The sequence below is a fragment of the Vespa mandarinia genome, chromosome 18, assembly GCF_050613455.1.
Source record: "Vespa mandarinia isolate Hongniang chromosome 18, ASM5061345v1, whole genome shotgun sequence".
Taxonomy (NCBI): domain Eukaryota; kingdom Metazoa; phylum Arthropoda; class Insecta; order Hymenoptera; family Vespidae; genus Vespa; species Vespa mandarinia.
In genome coordinates, this window is record NC_140827.1 from 4536982 (window position 1) to 4559617 (window position 22636).

The 22636-nt window shown below is 28.6% G+C and overlaps 4 protein-coding genes across 19 annotated transcripts; 3 read left to right on the forward strand and 1 right to left on the reverse strand.

Moving 5' to 3' along the window:
* Window positions 1-5: 5 nt before the first annotated feature.
* sws (patatin like phospholipase domain containing sws) lies at window positions 6-7331 on the forward strand. 10 transcript variants are annotated; one of them, XM_035874402.2, is made up of 17 exons: window positions 6-147; window positions 480-611; window positions 805-1203; window positions 1293-1712; window positions 1869-2191; window positions 2271-2643; window positions 2735-3028; window positions 3157-3536; window positions 3614-3782; window positions 3875-4255; window positions 4421-4696; window positions 4784-4970; window positions 5584-5700; window positions 6133-6249; window positions 6350-6670; window positions 6755-7050; window positions 7174-7331. In XM_035874402.2, exons 2-17 carry the CDS (start codon window positions 597-599, stop codon window positions 7273-7275), a joined length of 4170 nt encoding a protein of 1389 aa, XP_035730295.2. In that variant the 5' UTR covers window positions 6-147; window positions 480-596; the 3' UTR covers window positions 7276-7331. The 10 variants fall into 10 exon arrangements, 9 of the variants coding, with proteins under 9 accessions (XP_035730295.2, XP_035730298.2, XP_035730296.2 ...); XM_035874405.2 differs by having other exon boundaries at window positions 480-602; XM_035874403.2 differs by lacking the exon at window positions 480-611 and having other exon boundaries at window positions 75-147.
* A 286-nt stretch (window positions 7332-7617) lies between these two features.
* Window positions 7618-10111, reverse strand: Fpgs1 (Folylpolyglutamate synthase 1). 4 transcript variants are annotated; one of them, XM_035874441.2, is made up of 5 exons: window positions 9669-10000; window positions 9433-9489; window positions 9186-9301; window positions 8146-9068; window positions 7618-7929 (listed from the first exon to the last, which is right to left on the reverse strand). In XM_035874441.2, the coding sequence occupies exons 1-5, from the start codon at window positions 9759-9761 to the stop codon at window positions 7652-7654; spliced, it is 1467 nt and encodes a 488-aa protein (XP_035730334.1). In that variant the 5' UTR covers window positions 9762-10000; the 3' UTR covers window positions 7618-7651. The 4 variants fall into 4 exon arrangements, with proteins under 4 accessions (XP_035730334.1, XP_085518670.1, XP_035730333.1 ...); XM_085662544.1 differs by lacking the exon at window positions 9669-10000 and adding an exon at window positions 10051-10111 and having other exon boundaries at window positions 7618-9068; XM_035874440.2 differs by having other exon boundaries at window positions 7618-9068; window positions 9669-9998.
* Window positions 10112-10125: 14 nt separating this feature from the next.
* Window positions 10126-12815, forward strand: Uck (Uridine-cytidine kinase). The gene is given in 6 exon segments (XM_035874454.2): window positions 10126-10442; window positions 10620-10876; window positions 10943-11088; window positions 11207-11353; window positions 11999-12074; window positions 12076-12815. Coding segments are annotated over 6 exon segments (798 nt in total). The 5' UTR covers window positions 10126-10313; the 3' UTR covers window positions 12119-12815.
* Window positions 12816-15235: 2420 nt separating this feature from the next.
* On the forward strand, window positions 15236-22525 carry Graf (GTPase regulator associated with FAK). Of its 4 annotated transcripts, none has more exons than XM_035874418.2 (20): window positions 15236-15827; window positions 16475-16632; window positions 18018-18089; window positions 18209-18310; window positions 18423-18533; window positions 18614-18718; window positions 19282-19353; window positions 19569-19635; window positions 19771-19868; window positions 19949-20043; window positions 20114-20195; window positions 20283-20385; window positions 20560-20781; window positions 20948-21053; window positions 21131-21458; window positions 21536-21725; window positions 21811-21964; window positions 22073-22129; window positions 22212-22291; window positions 22386-22525. In XM_035874418.2, exons 1-20 carry the CDS (start codon window positions 15668-15670, stop codon window positions 22475-22477), a joined length of 2454 nt encoding a protein of 817 aa, XP_035730311.1. In that variant the 5' UTR covers window positions 15236-15667; the 3' UTR covers window positions 22478-22525. The 4 variants fall into 4 exon arrangements, with proteins under 4 accessions (XP_035730311.1, XP_085518530.1, XP_035730312.1 ...); XM_085662405.1 differs by having other exon boundaries at window positions 15701-15827; window positions 16524-16632; XM_085662404.1 differs by lacking the exon at window positions 22073-22129.
* The last annotated feature ends 111 nt before the right edge of the window (window positions 22526-22636 follow it).

Genomic DNA, 22636 nt, shown 5'->3' on the forward strand with positions numbered 1-22636 from the left:
ACATTGCAAAAGTTATTTTTAATTTTTTATGTTTCTTATTATGGTAGCTCGTAATTTTCTATACTACTGTTAGAAATGAAACCACGAGCATATAAGACGCCAGTGTAATAATACGTTGGTCGATAAAAGAAGGAGCAAATGGTTAACGTAAGCGATCAATGTTAATATACTTTTAATTATTTTTTATTAACAATTTGATATTTAATAAATAATTATCTTGTATATAAGTAACTCTTTATCAAATTGATATTTTGGTATTCTTATAATCAACTTATTAGAATTCTTATTGGAGATTTTTAAAGAATGAACGTGATATACTTGTGCTATTTTGTGTGCCTGTGCTTTGCGTGTGTGTGTGTGTGTATGCGTATCACGCAATAATCAAAATGGCGTTGGTTGACTCGAACGAAGTATCAAAGGTTACAGATTAAGAGTAGATTTGTTTTTTCTCTCTGCACACACGATCACTTTAATTGCAGTGTCTCCTTCAATCCGCACTGCTTCGTCTATCTTTTCCACTTATGTTCTCGTGACGTTCCTCATTCATATTCCTACATCGTGGAAGCGCAGAACAGAAAAAGAGATGACTACTCATTATGGAGGTTGTGCATGTTAGATACTTGTCAATATTATTGTTATTATTATTATTATTATCATTATTATTATGATAATATATCTATTTTAATTTCTTCCTTTATATTGCACTTTCATAATAAATTAATAAGAATAGATGTAATGATCAAAGTTATATAAAAGTGTGAAATAATTTTAATCAATAACGTATGCATATTTCTCTTTCTACAGGTAGTTGAATTATTTAGCAAAATCAATGAGAATTTTGGATCATACGCCTTTTCGAGATGGATCGGATCATTTATCGAAGGATATCAAACTTCAAAGACCCTATATATAATTATTTTATCAGTTATATTGATTCTATTGATAATAACAATAATTATTTTACGGAAATGGAAAAACAAGGAGTTCCTTCCAGAGGTCAAGGAATTTGTAGTAGGCAGTGGCAAGCCAAGATTCAGAAAAAGAGACAAAGTTTTATTTTATGGAAGAAAAATGTTACGCAAAGTGAAATCTATAGGTGGACAAGTACATCCTACTGGTCAAGGGAAAAAGAGAAGAGCTGTTATGAGATTTGCACGCAGACTCTTGCAATTGAAAAAAGAATCTGTGCCTCAACAATTGAAGGTATGTACGGTGAATTGAAATTTTTGTAATATACATACATTCTTTATCTAAATATACTTTATCTATAATATTGTCTTTAATATTATCAGGTATTAGAACCACCAGCGGAGTATCTAGAAGAAGATCATGGTCCAGGAGATAGAGTACCTCCTGATGCTTTGTACATGTTACAAAGTATCAGAGTATTCGGTCATTTTGAGAAACCTGTTTTTCTAACATTATGTAAACATACGGAAATTATGAATTTACCGGCTGGAAGTATTTTATTTAAAATTGGTGACCCAGATGAGAATCTGTTCATCGTACAACAGGGTCTTGTTAATGTATTCATAACTGGACCCGATGGTTCTCAAATTCCTTTAAAACTAGTAAAAACTGGAGAATCTGTAACCAGTCTTCTAAGTTTTACTGATGTACTTACCGGTCACACGAGTACTTATAAAACTGTTTCTGCAAGAGCCGTGGAAGATTCTGTTGTGGTCAAATTACCAATGAGTGCTTTTCAAGAGGTAAAATAAATGACATATAAGTGTAATACATATATGATATATATATATATATATATATATATATATATGTATATGTATATGTATATGTATATGTATATGTATATGTATATGTATGTAAATATTTTAAACTTACATTGAATGCTTTTAACCTGACAGGTTTTTCAGGATCATCCAGATGCATTTGTTCGAGTTATCCAAGTCATTATGGTTCGTCTTCAACGTGTAACGTTTACAGCATTGCATCAATATTTAGGTCTTTCTGCAGAATTAGTTAATCAAGGAACTCATAAGAAAAAACAAAGCTCATTTTCTGGCTCACCTGTTAGATCAAGAACGAGAGAGAATTTTGCTGCGCAAAACGCGGACACTATGCCTAGTAGTATGAATTTAGCAACTGCATTGGATCAATACGATGGAAATGATAGTATACATAAAGAAGCTAATACTTCTCAGCCTATACCTATAATAGTTAATAGAAGGTCTATTATACAAGAACTAGTATATAATTACTCGTATATATCGTATAAGAAATATTTATTACATGTGTCATGTTTATAGATCAAAAACTACTCACGATTGGAAAAATCCAACTCAAAACTCTCAATCAGGTCAGAGCACTTCTGTTACCGTACCAGAATGTGACACTTATTGGGCAAATTCATCAATGACGGGAGGACATCAATCCTCCCAAAGCGCTCAATCGCAGAATATTCAACCTGACATTATACATACAGGAAGTGTTCATCCACCTAAAAAGAAATCTATCAATGAAACAACGCAACAGCTGGATGAGGCACAACTTGTGCAAATTGCAACTGAAGCATTCGTTAAAGAACTTGGTTTGGAAGATGATAACGTTCTGAAGGATGGAAAAATTCAACTGAAAGAAGTACCAGCGGGGACATATTTAATGAAAGAAGAATCTCATAAAGTACGCAATTAATTCAATCGAGTTGTATATTTCATTTACAAATGAATATGATAAAATATAATATGGCGAAATATTTCCTTTTTCTTTCTAGGATGTTGCGCTTGTATATGTATTATCTGGTTCTCTCATAGTCAGTCAACGTGTCCCGGAAGGTCGTGATGCAGGACAAGAAGTTCATATGTTTAGTGCACATCAGGGGGAAATAGTTGGAGGTTTAGCGGTATTGACTGGAGAACCTTCTTTTTATACGATTAGAGCAAAACATCCCAGTCGGATTGCACTACTTAGCAAATCCACCTTTTTTGCAATCATGCGTGAACAACCTACTGTTGTATTGCATGTAGCTCATACTGTCGTCAGACGACTAAGTCCTTTTGTGAGGCAGGTACGCATAAAATTTCTCATAATTATTTCTAATGGAAAATTTCTCTTTTTTCTTTTTCTTTTTCTTTTTCTTTTCCTTTTCCTTTTCCTTTCTCTCTCCCTACCCCCAATGATATATTTTTATTCTAGGTGGACTTTGCCTTGGATTGGTTGTTTCTTGAAAGTGGAAGAGCCGTTTATCGTCAAGGAGATGAATCGGATTCAACTTTTATAGTCTTAAGTGGACGACTAAGATCTGTAATTACTTATAAAAATGGGAAAAAAGAGCTCGTCGCAGAATATGGAAAAGGAGACTTAGTGGGAATCGTAGAGATGGTCACGCAGACCCCCAGATCTACTACTGTTATGGCAGTTCGAGATTCTGAATTGGCAAAACTACCTGAAGGTTTATTTAATGTAATCAAATTACGATATCCCATTGTTGTAACAAGGCTTATCAATTTACTTGGTCATCGAATATTGGGTACGTGGCAACAAGCGCATACTAAAAATGGTGCCAATGATACCCAGTAAGTAATCCAATATATGTGATTAATATATACTTTTTTCAATTTAATACTATATACGTTTAATACGTTATATATAGAAGAGCAGCTGCAACAGTTGATGCGAGACCAGCACAAGTGAACTTCTCAACAGTAGCTATAGTTCCTGTATCAGACGATGTTCCTTTAACTGCATTTACGTATGAATTATATCATTCATTGTGTGCTATTGGACCTTGTCTACGATTGACTTCGGATGTTGTTCGAAAGGTACGCTTTAATAATTATACGATACTATTTCGTGTACATATTCTAGATCAAATGATTTCAAGTATATAATCAATGTGCTTATATGTAAACAGACCTTGGGTACCACAATTATGGAACCTATGAATGAATACAGATTAACATCATGGCTAGCACAACAAGAGGATCAACATCGAATTTCTTTATATCAGTGTGATTCAACATATACGTTATGGACTCAAAGATGTGTACGACAAGCAGACTGTATATTGATAGTAGGTTTAGGTGATCGCCCTCCGTCTATAGGACGCACTGAACGTGAGGTAGAACGTTTGGTCATGCGTACGCAAAAGGAATTAGTGCTTTTACATAAGGAACAAAGTGGACAACGGCCTACGAATACTGTACAGTGGTTAAACATGAGATCATGGGTCTCCAGTCATCATCACATTCAATGTCCAAAACGAATGTTTACTAGAAAATCTCAATATAGAATTGTAATTATATATATATATATATATATATATTTTTTTTTTTTTTTTTTTTTTTTCTTTTTTCTTATTTGTATTTTCTCGTTTTTCTTTTTTTGTTTTCTTCTTCTTTTCCTTTTTCTCATTATAAATAAGAGTTACATACCATTTGAAAATATATTTTTCTTTCAGAATGAATTATATTCAAAAGTATTAATGTCTGAGCCAAACGTACACAGCGATTTTAGTAGATTAGCACGTTGGTTGACAGGTACCTCGGTTGGCTTAGTACTTGGAGGAGGAGGTGCTAGAGGTGCAGCGCATGTTGGAATGCTTAAAGCTATTATAGAAGCTGGTATTCCAATAGATATGGTTGGCGGAGTTAGTATCGGTGCTTTTATGGGTGCATTGTGGTGTATGGAAAAAAATATAACAACGACAACACAAAAGGCTCGTGAATGGTCTAAGGTAAAACAACATAATATAGAAGAGTATTCTATATTTTATGGAATTATTAACAAATTAATTTTATTATTATTTTATATTTTCTTTCAGAAAATGACCCAATGGTGGAGACAAATTTTGGACTTAACGTATCCTATGACATCAATGTTCTCGGGCAAAGATTTTAATAAAACTATTCAAACAACTTTTGGAGATACTTATATAGAAGATCTATGGCTTCCATTTTTCACTATCACTACTGATATTACTGATTCCTGCATGCGCACACATACACATGGTTTGTACTTAACAAAAATATATTAAATATTTAAGATGATAGTTTTTAGTTAAATAATACTGTATAACTCAAAGTATCATTCTTATGTGATACATGGATATTTTTTAGATCTGCTTGTAGCATTTATTTTTTTACTCTCTCTCTTTCTCTATCTCTATCTATCTATCTATATATATATATATATATATATATATATATATATATATATATATATATATACGTATATATACATATATCTTGTGTGTATATAGAATATTATATGTAACAAGTTTCCTTGATTAGGGGAGTGAGCTTTTTTGATAATTATTGTTGACGTACTCTCCGTTTTATCGCTTTCGATGAATTATAAATTGGCAAAATTATTACTTCCTTCATTCTAGTTGGAAACATAACGTTTTTATCATTATGGATGCCTTCCTGTATACTCCTATTTATAATCATGATGACAAAGAGTTTAAAAACTTGCTTGATATTGCAAATTTATTCCTTCGAAAATTATAGAAGATTACAGGAAGAATTGTAGTTTGTACAAATTAAAAATGTGAAGAAAAAGAAAAAAAAAAAAGAAAAAAAAAAAAAAAAAAGAAAAAAAGAAATAATTCGTCGTGTTTAGGATCGCTGTGGCGTTACATTCGGGCTTCGATGTCATTATCTGGTTATATGCCACCCATGTGTGATCCTGTTGATGGCCATCTCCTACTCGACGGCGGGTACGTCAATAACCTTCCAGGTAATATTTGAATAATATGATTAAATTTGTTTTATGTAAAAACGTATAAATCTACTTTTATATAGACTTTGTACACGAATAAGAAAAATAAATAATTTTATCGTTGATAAAAATTTACAAATGCTTCTAACCGATGATAAATAGATTTAAAGTAAATTTATTTCGTTTTTACATAAAACATTTTTCTGACACATACTTGTATGTACATATTTCTAATGCTGCATATTTGTATCATCAGATTTTGCAATTTAAGTGTAACGCTCGTTTGAGAAAAATATTTCTTAAAATCTTGTAGTTATATTTGATTTGGTAATGTAGAAGAAAAAAAAGAAAAAGAAAAAAAAAAGAAAAAAAAGAAAAAACGACATTATAAGCTCACTCCCGTTGATAAAAGATGCATTTATCAAATTCTGAATAGCTAAGTCAACTCAGGTTTACTATGGAGATACATTCGAGCCAGTATGACTATTGCTGGTGTCTTTCCTCCTATTTGCGATCCTCTTGATGGGCATCTTTTGGTCGACGGGTGTTATGTTAATAACGTGCCAGGTATTATCTCTATAAAAGCGTGTTAAAAGTGATGCTTACATTTTATCATGTTTGCGTTCTAAAATCAATTAAAATCAATTTTACGTCTTTTTTCTTTAAGCTGACGAAATGTTGAGACAAGGAGCTCATCACATCTTGGCTATCGATGTTGGATCACAAGATGACACTGATTTAACAAACTATGGTGATTCTTTGTCCGGGTGGTGGTTATTGTGGAAACGTTGGAATCCATTTGCAACACCAGTCAAAGTTCCTAATCTGCCAGATATCCAATCACGATTAGCGTACGTTAGTTGTGTCAGACAATTGGAGGAAGTAAAGAATTCTGATTATTGTGAATATATCAGACCTCCTATTGACAAATTCAAGACCCTTCAGTTTACCAATTTTGATGAAATCAAAGAAGTTGGATACCAACATGGTAAGAATACCATGGAATTTTCTTTTATGAGTAAAGGCTCTCGCGTAATAACTGCTAATTTTACGTACACACATCTCTATGCAGGAAAAACATATTTTGAAGGACAATCTAAAGCAGGCGTTCTTCCAAGATTTAACGCTGACAGAGAAAATGCAAAAGCCTTACGAGAAAGGAAACAAGCAGAAAATCAACTATCTGTTTCTTCTTATACTTTTACCGATCTAGCACAAATGGTATGCAAAGTATCAAGAGGTAATCGATACGTAGATTTGGACATTGATTCTGATTCGGATGAAATGGAAGAATATGAAGCAGATTTAGAGGAAGATGCACAAGAAGTAGGCTACGCTTCTGAACCCACTGCCGGTATTTTAGATCAGGTTTGTTCTGTTAATTAAAAAAAAAATTGTAAATTTATATAAATAAGATTATAATTAATACTTAAATATATTTACGCATAAATCTAATTAAATGATATCTATAATATAAAATCTTTTTCACAGAGTCCTGAAGATAATCGTCTTAGAAGAAGAACAGGTGTGTCCCTTAGTTTATCGGATACTGAAGCAGAGTCTGAATTAGAATATCATCCAAAGATGTTTTGAAATAAATTATTAGAAAAATTCTAATATCCTATTTCTAATGTTCATTTATTCTTAAAAAAAAAAAAAAAAAAAAAAAAAAAAAAAAAAAAAAAAAAATTGTATGTAGCGGTTCTGTTTGTTATATAAAAAAAAAAAAAAAAAAAAAGAAAAAAGAAAAAAAAAATTGTTATCTTATATATACACTCAAGTTTTATTAAAAATAATTCCGTTTATATTAAAGTACAAATAAACTGTCCACAAATAGTCATTTAGAATACTCTGTTATACGCACTGTAAATGTATCACAATGCAATGTATCGATATTGTATAGTTATAATATAACTTTAATATTTCTACACACACTTAAGCAGCATATTTTATTTATATATAAAAAATTTTAAAATTTGGTAGTCATTGTAAAATTAGGATCTAAAATTGCAAGAGCTGCACCTACTAAATGCAAAGATCCAGTTATGAGTATCTGAGATTTATCTTTGCAAATAGTAGTTTCGTCATGGTGCACATGTTCCATCCTAATATCATTCAAAACTTCCATGATGTTATTTGCAACAATTTTTATAACATGCGGGGACTGTTCTCCCCACATTTTGCAATACTTTTTACATTGCATTTTTTGTTCATCTATTATTTCGTCAGTTGTCAGATCATCCATATCTGATATTCCAGTAATATTAGGTACGAAATAAATTTTATGAAATTTTATAGTTTTCAAACGATCCATGAATGAAGATGCATCGCGTTTTCCAGTCATGTTAAAAATCAAATATCGATTACCATAACTATCTTCTATTTGATTGTTAAACCAAGAAATACAACAATCCATACTTTCCAAAGTATGAGCACCGTCTAAATAAAAATCAAATAAAGTACCTTTTAAAGTCTGTTGTCGACCTGGCCATACACACGTAGATAATGCAGTTGCTATCTTTTCAAATGATATATATCTTGCATTAATTTGTTTATCTATCGTTTCTTGGTTTTTCAGATGATTGTTTTTAATCCTCGCTCCTACATTATTTTCTTGTAAGTTGTTACAAAGTTTCTTATTATATATATTATTATTAATTGTTGAAGAACAGTTTGAATTAATTTGAGATTGCATCCAACAAACCGCCAACTGTATAGCTAAAGATGCATTTTGCTGTTTAATCTGACTTAACATTTTATCATTTAACATGTCATTTTCCCATTTATAGTACTGAAATGATGGTATAACATGTAATGTGCATTGCCTTTCGAATGCTCTCTCTTTTAAAATTTCTAAAGCTTCCTCTTTTTGAGAGACAGTAAATGCAATTGTATTTGGCTTGAAAATCCCAGATTTTTGATATGCTATTTCTTCTATTGTATTTCCTAACAAATAAGTATGATCTAATCCTAAACTTGTTATACCTACGCATACAGGATTTTTTACAATATTGGTACAATCATATTCACCGCCAATTCCAACTTCTATAATTGCTACGTCTATATTTTCATATAAAAATACGTTGAACATTAAAATAGTAAGAAATTTGAAATACATTGGTATGTCTGATTCAAATTCCTTCGTATTATCTAATTTATTATATACTTTCCAAAAGTAATAAGCAAAATCTGTTTCATTTATAGGAGAACCATTTATCCTTAATCGTTCTCTAACGGTAATTAAATGAGGCGAACTAAAGAAACCTGTTCTAAATCCGTGAATCCGCAATATTGCTTCTACAAAAGCACAAACGGAGCCTTTTCCTTTAGTACCAGCTACATGTATAACAGAAAGATCATTCAATTGCTCCAAATTAATACCGGACCTACCAAATGTTGTCATATATTATTAGTTCAATGAATTATTATGCTGAAATATTCTATTAAAATTCGTATTGATAAAAATTAAACATTAAAAGAAAGAAATATGCATAATAGTTTACCTAATTAAATATTTCTCTGTATCTTCCAATTTGGCAGAATTCATTATTGAATTGTTTACAACACCTTTGAGATAATTTGAATTACTTTGAAGATCTTTTAACTTTTTGATAGCATCCTATGAAATTAAATGTAAAATATGAAATTGCTTGAAGAAATATAAAACGAATATCACGGAAAAGATTAAACATACGTATATAACGCAATGGAAGAGAATCTATAAACTAAAACATAATTAATATAACTTACTTTGTAATTTCCCTTCATGTTAGAACAGTGTCTAGTATGCACGTTCTTTGAAATTTTCTGTAGTAAAGTAAACATTTGAGAATTCATTTATTTTATTATCAGCCAAGTTAATAATAAAAATACTAGAAAATATATTTTTTATGTATCTTATCTAACAAAGTCCAAAAGTCATCGTCGATACTGATAAAAATAAAAATGTTGAAAAATAATAATTATAATCCTTAGATAGTTCTTACCACAAGAAAACGAAAAGAACAACAAAAACAATAATATTTCATGGTGAGATAATTTTTTAAATACACATTTTTCTTCGAATTATCGATACTCATTATTAGGAACTTTCAAAACAAATAACGTCGAAAATGTAATCGTTAGAAAATTTTATGCACACAATATGCAATAAACACGCATTATACATGTTATTTAATTTAAATGGAGAGATTCTATTTTTTTCCATTATTATCGCGAATTATAATCACGTGGTACAAAATGGCGTGTGATCGCGTCATTCATGCATTAGAGTCAACTCCCGTATGTGTATTCAACATATTTAGTTCCGATATATAAACGTATGTTCGGTACATGGAAAAAAAAAAATATATATATATATATACATACATATATAACCGATTAGATTTAGTATACATTTTTACATTCTTCGATTTCTACATACTTTTTATACTATCATAGGCGCACGCGCGCGCGCACACACACAATATGTCTGCATGCAGCGTACTGCGCGCGCGTACTTATCTATTTTTCATGTGTTATAACATATGACACTTGTAAAGTGTTAAAAAGAGATTTGGTATTTTTTATGTTATCCTCTTTCGCCGATCCAGTTATATTATTTGTTCACAGATTATCTATTTAAGTATTCAATGATGGCTTATATGTCAATAAATTCTGGCACAACACGTAAAATGTCTTTTGGAAATGGAAAGATGAATGGAGTTGAGGGTAAAACTCCTTTTTTAATTGGAGTTTCGGGTGGTACAGCAAGTGGAAAGGTCAGTAATATTTTTAAAATGTTAAAGTTGAAATTAAGATAAATATGCTGAAAAGAAAGAATGAAACAAGAGTATCATGAAGTGACTATACATATATATATGTATACACACACACACACACACACACACACGCATATTTATTAACGTATTGATATTTTATTTGTTCGTTCTATTTAGTCAACCGTATGTAAACGTATAATGGAAAAGTTGGGTCAAGTTGCCATGGATCATATACAACGACGAGTTGTTTGCATATCGCAAGATAGTTTTTATCGTGAACTTACACCAGCTGAGAAATTAAAGGCCGAGAAAGGACAGTACAACTTTGATCATCCCGATGCATTCGATAATGATATGATTTTGCTGACTCTGCAAGGTATTCTTGCAGGCGTCAGATGCCAAATACCAGCATATGATTACAGAACCAACAGTTTGTATGTGTTTCAATGTACATGACTTGAAATTATAATGGGTATACATAATTTTTTGTCTTTTTTTAGAATAAATAATCAAGTAACAACAATATACCATGCAGATGTAGTTTTGTTCGAAGGAATTCTAGTTTTTTACTTTCCTAAAATAAGAGACTTATTTCATATGAAGTTATTCGTCGATACAGACTCGGACACCAGATTGGCTAGAAGGGGTATTTTCAATTTTATCAATTTTCAATTTTATATAAGTATAATATGTAAATATACAAACAACCATGTGTGTATTCATAATACTTATTTTATATACAATAATTATTATTGTTATTTCAGTACCCAGAGATATAAATGAAAGAGGGAGAGATTTAGATTATGTGTTAAATCAATATATGAACTTTGTGAAACCAGCATTTGAAGAGTTTTGTTTACCTACCAAAAAATTTGCTGATGTTATTATCCCTAGAGGAGCAGATAATACAGGTAATTATTTTTATATTATATATCAAGTAATTCGATATTGCAATCAAACAAATTCTTAATACGATAAAATATTATCATAAATTAAATTCATTTCAATTTTTTATTTGGATGAAAATCATAAAGATATTAATTGGATCATTTTGCATACATACAGATTATTTATAAATAATGTTATATTTATAAGCATATTTTATTTAAGTTTTGTTTGATAATCTTTTACTATATATTTATTTTTAGTGAGTAAATAGTTATGAAAACTTAATTTTTGCAAGCATCATAATAAACTGCTTATCCTACAATTATCCAACTTGCATCTGACGTGTAAATATTTAAGTATTAAATTGTGATCACTTTTATTCGCGTATAAAAATAATGATATCATTTTACAAAAGTAAATAATACAATTTGTTGAAATAAATTATATACATTGTTTAGGTGCAAGTTTGGATTTTCAGGACACCTCTTATATTATATTATGTATTAATTATACATACTTCAGTAAATTTTGTTGCCGTTATGGATGCTGCCTGGTGTGTAAAGATAATATTATTTTCAACTTATCAGCGCTTTAAACATTAAAATAAAGCAGAAAATTAATGGCATCTTCTAAAAGCATACATGGTTTTGGTTATTGTATGTTTGCAGTGGCAATAGATCTAATAGTGCACCACATCTGGGACATTTTACGCTTGAAAAAGGCTGAAAAATCAACCGGGCAGCATCCATAGGCGTACTTTGGCTTCATCCGACACACTCAGCATATGATTTGAGAAAATAACACACGATGAAATTAATTACATGCACTGCATCTTTGCACTAGTAAACTGCATATTTCTTACGCAGTAACCTCGCATCTGTTGCTTTTTATACTTATTATGCTCGTTCTGTGCGTCTACATGTAATAAATACTACATACATACGCACGCTCATTCATATTAAGTCAATGTTATGTGCTTACACTTTTTACTTTAGAAATGATCATCGTAAATTAACCCAAATAGTATTTCTTTTTTTTAAACAGATTGCATTACATTTATACAAAGTAATACTTCATAAACCATTTCTTTTCCAAACTAATATAATGAAAACAGGTTTGAGAGAGAGAGAGAAAGAGAGAGAGAGAGAGAGAGAGAGAGAGAGAGAGAGAGAGAGAGAGAGAGAGAGGGAGAGAGAGAGAGAGAAAGATAAAGAGAAAGAGAGATAAAGAGAGCATTTAAAAGTTTCTTATAAATGTTAGCTTTTATTTTATATATGGTATGTTATATGTTTATATTACCGTCTAATAGACATGTGCACGTTTATATATTTATAAATAAGGATGTCAAAGTATTACTACTTAGAAGAAATAACTTTAAGTATTTTATACATATGTGTTCACGCTCTTACAAATCGATATTATGCACTCTCATTTGTAAGAATTAAATTTTTACTTTAATCATGTTTATCCAATTTTGCATAATACAATTAATCATGAAATGTAAATGAACATAGTTAAGTAAATTGTTACTTAATATTATCAGTTTCATATAGATTACGAATATAATATTATCTTTGTATTCATTATCACATAAAATTTTATTTATCGACAAGAAATTTCTTACTTATATAATATAATTTGATTTTCTTTTTGTAATTTACTTATTACAGCTAAATAATTAAATAGAAAAAATAAGAGGAAATAAAAAATACTGCCTTGTTCTCAATAAACTCCAATGTAAATTACAAAATACATTGCATAATTTGATATACTTTAAATAAACGTATATGTAACATAATATCGTAATAAAAACATTGAACAAAATTTTTTAGTTATTCAAGAAGTAACCTTTAACCGCATATTATTGACTTGTTACACTTTGTTACAGTGGCAATAGATTTGATAGTGCAACACATAAGAGACTTCTTAAGCAATCGTGGTAGAGTAACAATGGAACCTGAGAGTTCGATAAGCAGAGCTGAAGGATTGTTCAAGAGGCCACATTAATGCTGACAATTTTAGTTTTTCTTTTAATAAAAATATCATGTTAGGGTTTATTTTTTAGAACTATAGGATTAAAGAGTTATAAAAAGTCTTTTATAAAAGGAAAGATTATTATTTTTGTGGAAAATATTTATAGTACTTTATAAATAACGCTTGAGTTTTTAATATTTAACAGATTACGATTTCAAAATTGCACTTTAATTAATTAATATGAAGGTTCAAATTTAGTATAGATATGTAAAAGAAAAGAAAAAAAACAAGCGATACTTATTATAAAGTTATTATAATATTGTTGTCTTCTTTATTCTTACTTAATTGCATGTTATATTAAAGAAAATTAGATTTTATCTCTACATTGAAAGTGTCATATTTATTTTGTGTGTGTGTGTGTGTGTGTGCGCGTGTGTATGTATATATATATGTATATATATATATATATATATATATATATATATATATATATATATATATATATCGACCATTTGTTTATATATCGACGAAAAAACTTCAAATATATAAATGGATAACAAAATTGCATAATATCACTAAAAATTTCAATATGTGAAAATAAAATGAAAGAATAAAGTACTATTTAATAGAAAAGAAAGGCATTTGTACAGCGCTGACAAATGTATTAAAAAGAGAAAAAAAGAAAAATTAATAATTTATATATTAATTCTATCATATACATATACAATTTAAGCTTATTATATAATATATATAATATATATATATATATACACGTACATGCATATATTAAGATCATATATGTATATATATATATATACATATATAATCACATGTGAATATTTTAATGACTTTAAATATTAAATGAGACGATCAAAATCTTTATAGAAACAGAAAGAAGAGAGATATATTAATATCAATAAATGCATTTATTCTTAATATTTTAATGCCATGTATAATATTACGTAAAATTAATTAAGAATATCAATCGTTACAATATGTTAGTATTACTGTGTAATACATTAAATGTATTTAATGTATTATATTAATTAACGATCGGCTAAATTGTTATTACATTTTTCTTTTATGTATTCTTTAAAATTACTTATTTTATTGATGTATATGGACACAAATAATAAATTCGCATTAAAAAGCAATCAATCACTTATCTTGAAAAAGTATTCATTCGTGTACTTTACCATTTTGATTATTTAATAAAAATAAATTAATTTTTAAATTAATATCGAAACTTATTGAAATCCTAAACTCTGATCGGTTTTAAACGAAAGCAAAACTCCGATAGGCTCCGAGACTCGCACAGAAAAATACAAATTGTATATAAATCTTTAAATATATAAAACACTATAAGGAATGCACTAGTGACGACAATGCAGATTTTTTGTGACAATAGCGCCAAAGTTGTCCTATGGCAAAATTACGAACTAATAAATGTCACATTGCCTATTAGTATGTTACCCTCTTTATTCTTATAGGTTATGGCCTATAAATGTTCGTACCAACCTAACTATTAATTAAAATAATCCAAAAGATATTATATTATATATGATTAAATTATTGTGGTACATTATTAAAATTCTTTGGACTAACGTTAAATATTTATGATATTATTATATCCTTGATATAAGTATTTTCACCAATAATAAATCATTTAAAAAATATATGTGTATGTATATGTATATAAAATCTATAAGTGTTTTGTAGTAATAACATATTATAAAATAAAATTGTTTTTTCTATAATTTTTTAATAATAAAACGTGAGAAAAAACGATTAAAAATGTATTAAAAAATGTTTGATGCCTTCGCTTTTTAGCATTTAATATTATTTACTATAAATTTGAATAAAGTATTTAATTACGATTACAACAATTTAGTTAACGTATAGCATTACTAGAGGCGCTGTATACAGTGTAAAGTGACATAAGACTAATCCATGGGTCGTCCAGGATCGTCGATTGATAATAATTGTTGGAAAACATATCTTTTTACATATGATTGAAAATAAGTGAAATATTTTATCTTAAATCTATATCTTTCTTGATATTTTTGTAATAATTAAGATTAATATATATGTACATTAGTATATGTAGGTTGCATACGCATACAAACCATACATACACGTATACGTTTCTTGCGTTCGCGCACCCTATATATATATAATTTGTGTGTCTCTCTCTGTGTGTGTTGTGTGTGCGTGCGTGCGTGTCTGTGTATTTATGTGTATATGAACATAATGTGAGTTTGCTGAAGTGAATCGTGTACTGATTTTCATTGCAAGCTGAATTGTCTGTACTGGCGTTCTGTTTTTATTAATGACGTTTCAAGTATAATATATAATTAAGAATAATGGGTGTTGGCCTTAAACCATTAGAGTTTACTGATTGTTTAACCGATAGTCCGTATTTTCGAGAAAATCTACATTATCATGAACGTGAATTGGAAAAGACCAGCCAGCAGATTAAACGTCTCATCAAGGAGGTCAAAGATCTACTGTTAGCCGCTAAGAGTAAGTTGCGCTGCATAGGATAGGATCACGCATATTGTTACTGCATGTATGCAACAGCTGCTACATTTTCGTTTGTTTGTAAAAGAGTACTGTTCGGTGACAGTTTATCTATCTAGATTATTTTCTAAATATTATTCTATAGTTGTCAAATTTTCTTTCTTTTTTTTTAATAGCGATTATATTAACACATTTGTTATTATTATTATTATTACTACTATTATTATTGTGTGTGTGTGTGTGTGTGTGTGTGTGTGTATGGTATATGTGTACACATATACACGTACATACATACATACATATATATGTGTGTGTCGATGTTTTTTATTTTGTATAGAAAATTGTACATAGAATAATTGTTCTCTTAGCACACATAGATAATATTAATTATTTTTCTATTCGCTTGCAAATCAATCAATTCGTTAAACGATGTTTCTTATTTCTTTTTATGAAATTGTTTTTTAATACTCCTTTTTAGTCTATGTCATCTACTAACCATTTTATTATGGGTAAAGTGATATTAATTTCATGTGCTTCATGACGCTCTGAAAACACATTTTTCTATTTCTTTTCCTATATTTTTCTCTTCATACTTTTATATCTAATTCGCATGGAATAAAATTTTACATAAGATTGTGATGGTTTTGTAGATTTATCCCGAGCCCAGCGAGCATTTTCTAAAACACTGCAAAATTTTAGTTTCGAATGTATTGGAGAAACACAAACTGAAGATGAAACTCACATATCGCAAAGTTTAAAGGAATTTGGTAAACTGATAGCATCAATAGAGGATGAAAGGGACCGCATGGTATGCACAATATATAATTCAGTATATAATATACAAATTAAATTTTAAGTTGATATAATGAATGTGATATCTATTAATCATTTTTAACGTTATTAAAATGAACCAAATAACAGGCTGTAGATGACAATTTTGTAAATATATATTACAAAGGTATACATTTTACATGAAGAATGCATCAATAGAAATGTTTTCAATTGGTTTTACAAATGATACGTACATTTGAAACTACTTATTGGTTTTTATAAGAAAACTTAAAAGAATACTTTCCTTTATATTTCTGAAATCAATATGTAAATTGACTTTACATATTATTTATGTAAAACAGTTTCTTATTATTTTTGTTAATATTTAAAAAATCACATATTATATAGTAAGAAATTTGTGATATGTTATGTTTCAATTGCTATCTGTTTTATTCCATTTATTCTTCTAATTGCACTTTGTTTATTCTATGCTTGCATACACACTAGAGTGAAAATCAACTGTGGGACCATTTGCAGCATATATAAATTAAATCATTCAATGAAATTATGATGTAAGACTTATTCATTACATTCCCGGACAAATCTTACAAAGTTTAGTTTTTTATTTAAATATTGTTATATTATATACATACATATATACACATATATATATATATATATATATATATATATATATATAATATAACATATACATAGGGTTAAAATTTGTAATATTGTATACATCATTTCTTTTTTGCATGTCGAGTGTCATATATATATTAACACATAAAAAGCAGCACAGATATCGCTAGAGACTCATTCTTCAGAAATAGGATCAAATCTTGTGCATTTATTTATGTCATATTTAGTAAAATCGAGATAAAAATAATTGTACACTCTAGCAGAAAATCATACTCTATATTGTTTAATACTAATTAGTTTTCTACTATGATATATCAAGCTCAATTTTCTTTATAATTCAATATCAAAATAGTTGAAAATTAGACCCACATAGTTGTAGAATTTGTAATTTGTCTTCTTTACTTTTGTTAACAAATTTATATGAATAATAATTGTTTAATAGTTACTAGACGTAGTGGCATATTATCTTTAACAGGAAGAATATTTTTTATATGTTTAATATATTTTACTATTTTATAGTTTTTATACAGGCATAATATTTCAATCTACATAGGATACTTTATTATGAAATTCTTTTCAATTCTATACATTATAAATATGTATTTTAATATTTATAAATTTTTTAACTTTCTTCCAAAAATATTCTAAGGGCAAATATTACATTAAATAATCTTCAAAAGCACGATTATATTCATTACTTGTATTACTTGTATTATTTATCTTAATTTATGTTGCTTTTGATGAATTTATAATTTGTTTTTGGCAATATTATTTTTTCAGCTTGAACGCGCTTATGATCAAATTATACTTCCTTTGGAAAACTTTAGAAAGGAACATATTGGTGGTGTTAAGGTAGATATTTTTTTGTTTCTATTTATCATAATTTTTCATTATTTTTATTTCTGACACTTATAAAAGAAGGATACACATATATATTACTTCAATTTCTGTAACTTTTCTTTGCTTTATAGGACGGGAAGAAAAAGTTTGAAAAACAGACTATTAAGTTTTGTCAAAGTCAAGAACGTTATCTAAATCTATCAACAAAAAAGCAGGACAATGTTCTTCAAGAGGTATATGCAAAAATCATTGTATGCAAAAATCATGTATATGTATATGTATATGTATATGTATATATATATATATATATATATATATATATATATATATATATATAAATTTTAGGCGGATGCAACGTTGGAAATGGCCAAAAGACATTTTTGCCAAGCTAGTTTAGAATATGTGTTCTTGTTGCAAGAGGTTCAAGAACGGAAGAAATTTGAATTTGTTGAAACAGTGTGTATAATAACTAATATTATTATATAAGCTTTATTTATTTTTTTATCGTTTAACATATACTTATAAATATATTGCAGTTACTAAGTTTTATGTTTGGTTGGTTAACGTTCTACCACCAAGGTCACGAGGTAGCAAAGGATTTTAAACCATACATGACCGAATTACAGTTAAAGATACAAAAGGTTTGTTATCTTTATCATATTTATATATATTTTTTTATAAATTTTAAATATATACATACATTTATTTATTTATTTATTTATTTATTTATTTATTTATTTATTCATAAAAAATTTATTATTTGAATAATAACGTAGTATTATTGCCGCATTTTTTGTTTAAAATACTTGCAACTTTATTAATCTTATGCATTTTAATAAGAGTGATTTTATTGTATGTATTGTAATATTACTATTTAAAAATAACTATTAAAACAGAAAATGTGCTTTAAGAGCACTAACATAATATTTAACATGTAGTAGTTATTGGTGTGGTATATGCAAATCTTACAAATATGTATTCGTTACATCAGCATGTCATTGCTCTTTAAATATATCATTTTAAATCAACGTTTATCAATAATATATAATGCGAAGCAAATTAATATGATGCACTAATGTTGGTTATATTTCATTAGTTTTTGCAGTTTGTTTTTATTTCACATTACATGTTCCGAATATAATTAGGATAACAGCATGAAGAATTGCCCACTAATTTTTACTTTATGTGTGCGTATTTTTACAAGACTAGAGAGAATTTTCTTGCCACCCGGGATAAAACCGAGTCACTTATGAATAAAATGAAGGATATGAAAAAGGTATGTGTGTTCTTTGTTATTAAAACGTTCAATATTACAAGCTTTGTATTGGAAGCAATTTTATTATGGATTTGGGATTATATTTTTCTAAACGTGCATGATAAATGACGTATTGACGATAAAATTACATATTACCAACCAATTGAAATAGATGAGAGATAATCTACATAAGAAGCAGCATAGCGTACATTTATTATATTATTTGTTTCTTATAGTCCGCAGTGGAGACAGGATTGAACAAACTGCATTCTCGTGAAGGATATTTATTTCTAATGGAAAAAAGTAAATTTTTTTATTTCTATAACTCGCATAAACATTACTGAACATTTTATCATGTATAACGAATAATGTCTATACACATACACTCACACACACATATATTTTTTTTTGTAATAATATTTTTAAATATTATTTCAGAGGCTTTTGGTACAACATGGACGAAACAATATTGTACATATCAGAAGGATACAAAAGAATTTACAATGATCCCATACAATCAACTTACAGGCAAATTTGTAAGTAATATTTTTTAGCAATATGAAGATTTATACACTATAAAATATTTAATGAATTATTATCGTACCATGTTAAACAGAGTAGTAAAGAAACTCTCACACTGGCATCATGTATAAGGCGTATGTCGGATACAATTGAAAAGCGCTTTTGTTTTGATATCACAGCTATCGATAAGTAAGTGATTTAATGTTATTTTGATTTTATAAAGACGAAGAAAAGTATATCATAAGACTTTTATTTTTAGGCCTAATGTAACATATACATTTCAAGCATTATCCGAAGAAGATAGAAAATTATGGATGGATGCGATGGATGGCAAAGAACCAGTAAGTCTAAGCAAAATAATCTTCTGATAGATAATTAAGGATAACTTGAGATAATAAATTCGCATATAAAATTTTTAACACTTTTAGAGTTATCCTTTAGTAGGAACGTCAGTTAAAACAGAAGAAAATATTTTGGACGAAACAGGATTCATGTTTGTATCTAAATGTATTACAGTCCTGGAAGACAGAGGTAGAATCTTTTTCATATTTTCTTACAATTGAATTAATATTGATTGAAATTAATATTATAAATAAATACATAAATACATACATATATATATATATATATATATATATATATATATATATATAATATCACATACATAATCTTAATAATTTATGAGTAAGGGCAATTTTTGTTCAGGTCTAGAAGAACAAGGTCTATATCGAGTCGTTGGTGTTGCCTCTAAAGTAAACAAACTCTTAGCTATGGGTCTCGACAGAAGAAAATTAGAAAAACTTTCTTTAGAAGATCGTTTTGAATGGGAAAGTAAAACTATAACCAGTGCATTAAAAACATATTTACGAACTCTTTCCGAACCATTGATGACTTTCCGATACTATAACAGTTTCATTTCAGCTGCGAGTGCGTATAGGTATTCTTTATCATGTTATTTTATTTGCACTTCAATTTAGTAGTGCTATGTTTCTTTGATTAAAGATAAATTCACTAACATATTGCTTTTCTTACGTAAATGCACTTGATATATTATCTTAGTAAGATAGAATATATTGTTTAATCTGCCTAATAGAACACGAAGTGAAAGAAACACGAATAAATGAAATACATGGTCTTATCTATCGGCTACCAAAGACAAACTTCAATATGCTGACTTTGCTTATACCTCATTTACACAAGTAAATAGATTGATTTTTAATTAAGCCCTATACTTCATTATGATTTATTTTTCATTTTTATCAATTTTATCTTACAGTGTAGCAAATAAAAGTGATAAAAATTTAATGACGGTTGGTAATCTAGCTGTCTGCTTTGGCCCGACATTATTGAGGCCAGAGGAAGAAACAGTGGCCTCTATAATGGATATTAAATTTTACAATATTGTAGTAGAGATATTAATAGAAAACTGTGAAGTTATAATTGCCGGTCCTCCACAAGATATTTTACGCACAACACAAATGATACAAAGCATGGTTACACCTACAGTAATGACCGAAGCAGATGAGGGTCCTACTACTTCCGGAAACGGAAATTCTTTGTTAAGATACCCAGTGCATAGTTCTGTTTCGATACCACATACACATGTAAGCTCATTTTCACACAATCAACTTTTAAAGATAATGGAAGATATCTATATATTAATTTATGATTATTTACTTAGCATGTTACAAGATCTTATTACGATGGGCCCTTAACAATTACGACTAAGTCACCTTCTATAGATGATAGAAAAAATGGTGATTACGAGGACATTGATCCAAGTAGTCATCGTATTCCTGCATTTATAGAAAATCGAAGTGGACGAGTTAAATTAACCAATTCAAATCTTATGTACCATTCAGCGGATAAAGGTTACATTCAAATTATATATTTTACGAAATATTTTATATTATTTACTATAATAATTGATGTGTGACATTTTTATAATTATTTCAGTGCTTACCAGTGGTAACACAAGCAGTTCAAGTGAGTCAATTGCATCAGATCCACATCCATTTACAACAAATATACCAGTCAAACAAAAGCGTGGAACTGCTATGTCAACGCATTATCCTGCTAATTATCCACGAAGTAATCCCACAATATCTATGTAAGTAAATTGTTGTTTCGGGAGAAAGAAAGAAAGAAAGAAAGAAAGAAAGAAAAAAAAACATCTAGTAGTGTGATAGAAAAATATTAAAAATTATAATTTTGTCAGCACCAATACATCTCCAAGTAGTGGTCGTTCGAGTCCTGGCCAAATGCCTGGGATCTGGTATATAATTTTAAATGAGTATTTAATATATTGCAATATATTTTAATTATTTTAATTTATTAATTATTATTATTTTTTTTAGGAGAGTACGGACATTATATGCCTGTTTGGCTGAAGGCGATGGGGAATTATCATTTGAACCAAATCAAATTATTACAAACGGTAACATTTTTTTTTTTAAATAAAAATTATTCCTCTCATAATATATCTTTGTTATTTGTTGAATTCAATTATTAATAAACTTAATTGATTACAGTTAAAGCTTCGTTAGAGCCTGGATGGTTAGAAGGCACCTTGAATGGGAAAACAGGACTAGTTCCAAAAAATTATGTTGAACAGTTACCCTGAAGTTAAAGTAACCAAAGAGTGCCTGTGTCGCATGAAATCATATTTACATTCCATATGCACACATATCTGACCGCCGCATGTAGATTTATATATAGCGGATAAGATTTTCAACCAAACTGATATCATATGTGAAATGCATAATCGTGACTATATCTTTTT